The 6000-nt window shown below is 36.1% G+C and overlaps 1 protein-coding gene across 1 annotated transcript in view; it reads right to left on the bottom strand.

Moving 5' to 3' along the window:
• Nucleotides 1–6000, bottom strand: part of LOC105986699 (leucine-rich repeat-containing protein 9-like) — a 78090-nt gene that overhangs the window by 1973 nt on the left and 70117 nt on the right. Inside the window, exons 29-31 of the mRNA XM_013017736.1 lie at nt 4850–4918; nt 3768–3908; nt 2415–2556 (exon numbers count right to left, since the gene is read on the bottom strand). Coding sequence (XP_012873190.1) covers nt 2415–2556; nt 3768–3908; nt 4850–4918 — 352 coding nt within the window. The remainder of the gene's footprint in view (nt 1–2414; nt 2557–3767; nt 3909–4849; nt 4919–6000) is intronic.

The following is a 6000-nucleotide window of genomic DNA, read 5'->3' on the forward strand; positions in this document are numbered from 1 at the left end:
TGACACTAAAATCAAAACAGTTTTACCTTCCTTCATCTTGGTTGCTCTGGTATATTTGTGTAGTTGGCGGCGCAACGTTCTGATGTGCTAAAAGGGATGGAGACAGGGTCACTCCTCTGAGTTGTTGGAAAGAGATTTCTGCATGGATGCTTCGATTACTTGTCATAATCCCTGTATTCTTGTTTTTGTTGTCTAAAATCAGGAGTGAAATTCAAATAGTTAAAATTATAACACAACGAGGACCATTAAATAGTAAAGTGTGGCTGTGCTTTTAAGTAGAGTGAATGTATGCTGTACAGGTTCATCCTATGAATTATAAGTTCAAATAAAAATATAAATGGGGAATCACCTGGGTACATGCCTGTAATCCCAGCATTTGGGAAATATAGGCAGGGAGATTAAGAGTTTTGAGACCAGCTTGGATTACAAAGACCAAAAATCAAAATAAAGCAAAGCCTATTAAAAATTGTAACACACTGTTAATATGGATTAGGTCTTTTTGAGGTAATCAATCCTATATAGGTAATTAAAAAATATATCTTCCAGTTTTCAGGCTGTAATAAAATAAGATACTATGAAATTGTTGCATAACAAATCTTGACTATGTATGAGAAAAATATATGAAGATGAATTGACAAATGAATTAAAAAATCCGACATTCCTTATGACAACATTATAATGGACACTAATAACAATAACATTCTGGTATATCCAATTTTGATGTGTGTATAATTCTTTTTGGGTAAAAATATACTAATTCTCATGATTAAAACATTAAAGCCATAAATATGTACAAATGTAAGAAATAAGTTAGGTAATTAAAACATTTTAACAGAAAAAGGATGCTAGGTTTCTTTGAACAGGTATACTTTTAAAAAATAGTTATGGGCAGGGAGGGTGGCTCAGTGGTAGAGTGCTTGCTTTGCATGCATGAGGCTCTGGGTTCAATTCCTCAGCACCACATAAGCAGAAAAAGCCAGAAGTAGCTCTGTGGCGCAAGTGGTAGAATGCTAACCTTGAACTGAAGAGCTGAGGGACAGTGCCCACGCCCAGAGTTCAGGCCCCACAACTGACAAAAATAAATAAATAAAAATAAATAAAATAAAAAATGGTTATCATATAGAACAATCTCCCACTTTCAGTTGGCTCTTAGATACATTTTGTTATATGTTATGATGTTTAGCCAAGTACAATCACTCAAGCCTATGATCATAGTTATTTGGAGATTGGGGAAATCATGGTTACAGGCCAGCCAGATCATATAAGTTGGATAGATGCTATTTCTACTAATGGCTGGCTATGGTGGTGTGCACCTGTTAATCTAGCCACAGGGGAAAAAAAATGACCAGGTATAATGGTACCCATCTATCATCACCAGCAGGGAAGAACAAGCAGGAGGACCGTACCCTATCTCAAATATAACAAAGTAAAAAGGGGATGGAATTGTGGCTCACATAGTATAATGTTGGGTTAGGAAACGAGACGCTGAGTTCAATCTCCAGTACTAGCAAAAAAAAAATTTACAATTATGTTTCACTTTTATTATCTAACAGTGGTCTAAGAAAAAAGGTGAAAAGTAAAAGGACTGAACAAAATGATCCCTCAAAGAATTTTTCCAAAACAAGATGGCCAGATAAAAGTTTTATGCTAATCAGAATTAAAATGTATATAATAGAATAAACTATTTTCATGTCCTCTTCATTTATTTTCTCTTTTAGAGTTTTATCTATTAAAAATCATCCCTAGTATTAGCCTTATAAATTTAACAATGTTTTTTTTTAAAAAAAGTCTTGATTTATTTGTCTGAGACCCTCTGTGCCCTCAATAGTTAGTTAGTTTTTTGTTGTTGTTGTTTTTTGCTGGTCATGGGCCCTGAACTCTGAGCCTGGGTGCTGTCCCTCAGCTCTTCAGCTCAAGACTAGTGCTTTACCATTTGAGCCACAGTGCCACTTCCGGCTTTTTCTGCTTATGTGATGCTGAGGAATTGAACCCAGGGCCTCATGCATGCAAGGCAAGAGCTCTATCATTTAGCCACCTTCGCAGCCCAGTTAGTTTGTTTTAACATTTTCTGGTTTCTACTTTTAGTAGAATTTACTAATGAACTAGTTAAGTTGTACAACACCACATATTGAAAAGAACAGAAAATGTTTGGAAAGAAGTTAGGAAATAATTGTGTAAGTATTACAAAGAGAACAAATATTTAGCTACACATATTAGCTGCAGACTAGAAAGGAAATACCATTCTCTGAAATCAGAATGCCCACAGAAAAATTGAACAAACATGCAATGTTAAGAAATATGGATGACAACATGCAATTTAAGTAATATTAGAAATCCAAGTGAGATTTTTGTTGGAGTGTTTTGTTGTTGTTTTGGGTTTGTTTTTATATTCTCTGAAACTCTTTGCAAAATACCTTCAACGTCAGGAGTTAAGGTGAAATCATGTCCCAAGTAATGGCTAAATCCTTCAGGTAATATTACATTTGTTATTTTAATGGGAGATGCTTTAACTTGGCAAAATGACCCATCTATAGGAGAGCTGGCAAGTGGAATTATCTGCATGACAAAATAAAACAGGTAAGTACATCTTAGCTCTAAAGCTCAGATAAATAGCTTTCATATTTATCACAAGCTCTACTTGACAAAGTTCTTTTCATTATTAGTTACCTCTGCCATAACTAGTTACCTCTTGCACTAAGTAAAAAACCTCCCCTCTGAATCATCATCTTCTTTTTTTATTTTTCTGGCAGTCCTGGGGGGGTGAGCTCAGGGTTCTGTGCTTGGTAGGCAGGTGCTTGACCATTTGAGCTCTGCCCACAGCCCTGAGAACCTTTTGCTGTATTCTTTCAGATTGCACTGTATTCAGTTTATACATTTTAATGTTCTAGTTTCTGTCTATCAGTGGGGCCCTTCATATGCATTGTGGTAGAATGATTCCCATCCCCCAAAGATGTTCACTCTTCTAACTTCTTAAACCTGTGGATACTTTACCTGAATGAGAAAGAAGTTTGTGGGTGTGGCTGAGTTAAGGCATTGGGGATGGGGAAGATGACTGTGGATTATCCTAGAAGAGGGATACAGAAGGGCAGAATGGGAGATGGAGATATGTTGGCAGAAGCAGTGATGCTATGCTGAGAGAAGGCCAAAAGCCAAGTGACTGTGGCTAGCCTCCAGTAGCTGGTGAGGGCACAGAGGAGCTCTCTCTGCTAGAGCTCCCAGAAGCGATTCAGCACAATGATCTTATTTTACCTCTCTAAGACCCATTTTCAGACTTCTAGCCAACAGAACTACAAGACAATAAATTTGCGGGGTTTTCTGTGGTTTCTTCTCTAATTTTGTTCCGCTTATTGTCTTGGAGCTCAGAGGTAGAAGATCCCCAAGTCCTGCCAATATACAGGAAAAGCAGAACATACCACTTTTTGTGGTGGTGGTTGTTAGATATCCTACATAGTTCAGAGATGTGAGGGAAGAATTCCTTCCTTCATTTCCTTTTATCTAAGTGAAAGTAATTTTGTTAGTTCCTATTTATGAAAGTATTACATTATAGTTTATGTCTTGTAGTATCAGCTAACAGATTGAGCACAGATATTAAACAATTAGCCTTATGTCAAAGTACCTAAGTACTTTGGTAGTAATCACTAAATAAATACTAATGCAACCTATAAAAATAATACAATCCTAACATTTATGGCAAAATGTCTAAGATAAAAGGTTCATTTATGATTAATCTTTGTGTTTTGAAGCCAGAAGTATAAATAAATAGTTACCGAGTTTTTTCTTGCCTGGAATTCAGTGAAGTGGAATTCAGCTTTTGCCCTATCCTCTGAGGTTATAGGAATTCCATCTAACATCTGTAAGTTAGGCAGTCGAAATATGAGCACGTGGCGGTGTAGCACTTTTCTACAAATCTAAAGGAAGTTAAAATAACAATTTATTCCTAAAAATCACTTTTCCTTTAAAGATTAAGTCATAATAGAAGGCAATTTAGTGAAGAAAAAGATGAGAGCTAACAGTTACTTTACAGTGTTAGATGCTGCCAATATGAGCTTCATTTGTAAAGCTTCTTAATGTTTTATGCCAATGAGGATAAAATTTTACTAGATAAACTAAAGTTGCCATTGAAAGATTTAATCTCCTTTTCTTTTATCTGAGACAAGATCTCTGATATGGAATGTATGATCTTTTTACCTCATCCTCCTGAGTGCTGGGATTACAAGTCTGGGCCACCATGCATGCCCTCATCTCCCATAGTATTATTCATTAACTCTAAGAAATCTCAACTCATGGATAGGATTATGTTATGAAGATTTGTTTTTAAGCAATTAGTTAGAAACTTATATGACATGTCAGAAAGTACTATCCAATTTAATTCAATACATATCTACTGATCCATCTGATCTAGCCCATCTTGATATCAATTTACTCTTGAAAATATTCACATATGTGCATAAGAAGACATGTAGAAAGAGTTAAACATAATAGCCTAATGGTGCTAACGTTGGGAGGAGCTGCTTATAAGGATATTTGGTATTTGATTTTACTTAGACTATTAATACAAATGATATGATTTCTTCAACCTGTTTTCCTTGGAAGTTCAGTACATAAATGGGAGATGGTATCCGTGTGACCAGTTCCAAACAAAAATTTTAAATTCTATGTTTTGAATGGGCTTCTCTGAATAGAAATGTAATACAAAAGATGCTGCATTACAATCAGATGGAAGAAGACACTGGTCAATAAACTCTTGGGTTAACTGTCTATGTACATAGAAATAGATAAATGTGTCATACAGTATAAAACACATGATATACAATTATCAATAAACAAATTAGAAAAGTAAGATACTCACTGGATTGCCATAAACAGTAAGCTCTCTGAGAGAAGAGATAACGTCAAGTTTTTCCAGTTCTGCAATATCCTATTTAAAAATTGATAAATTATTTGGTTAGAACTAACATCTTCCAATACATATTAATTTGAAGTAATTTTATGTAAGTGTTAGATGTCAGGTAGCTCATGATTGAATCCTGTGACGTGAGGCAGAGTGACAATTTTCTGTATTTTGGCTTAAAATTGGCTATGCTAGAAGAAATTATATGATGGAAATTTGCACATTCTGCTAATTTTTCCTCTTGAGAAATAGTTGTTAAACATCAATTCCATTATTTATTTATTTATTTATCCAGGTCTGGGTGCTGTCCCTCAGTTCTTCAGCTTAAGGCTAGCGCTCTACCACTTGAGCTACAATGCCACTCCCGGTTTTCTGGTAGTTTATTGGAGTGAAGAATTTCATGGACTTTCCTGCCTGGGCTGGCTTTGAACCGCCATCCTCAGATCTCAGCCTCCTGAGTAGCTAGGATTACAGGCATGAGCCACCTGTGCCCGGCCTCATCAATCCCATTATTACACCAATGACTATTATCTTTGGCATATTGTTTATATACTTAAAATAGTCAAGGTCAAGTCAAGTAGGGGCTGAGGTCTTCATTTAGGATAAGAAATACCAACAGGCAATTTGTCAATAGTCAAGTAGGGGCTGAGGTCTTCATTTAGGATAAGAAATACCAACAGGCAATTTGCTGGTGCTATTTCTAGCTTCAGGTGATTATCTGGATCTATGGAAATAAACATAGCTGGGTGCCAGGCAGAATAACAAATGGAACTGTAAGGCTGAACTCATCTTCATTTGTGTATCTGTGGGTCTTAGGAGAAGTTTTCCAAATCTTCTACAATATTGGACTAAGTCACACCAGAATCAATAAAGGATGACCTATACCTTTGTTTAAAGTATTATCAGTTTGCAAAAATTTAGGGGCTTTTACTTTCTTAGCCTACCAATTTTTATCAGCCCAATGGTTGTAATTTGAGAATGATGGTTTCAGTCTTCGCAAGTCAGTATAGATCTTTCCCCTAGGCAGGGTGCTGGTGGCCTGTGTCTGCAATCCTAGCTACTCAAGAGGCTGAGATGTATGGATTGCAGTTTGCAGCCAGCCAGGGTGA

Source organism: Dipodomys ordii, unplaced genomic scaffold (assembly GCF_000151885.1).
Source record: "Dipodomys ordii isolate 6190 unplaced genomic scaffold, Dord_2.0 Scaffold2, whole genome shotgun sequence".
Lineage (NCBI taxonomy): Eukaryota > Metazoa > Chordata > Mammalia > Rodentia > Heteromyidae > Dipodomys > Dipodomys ordii.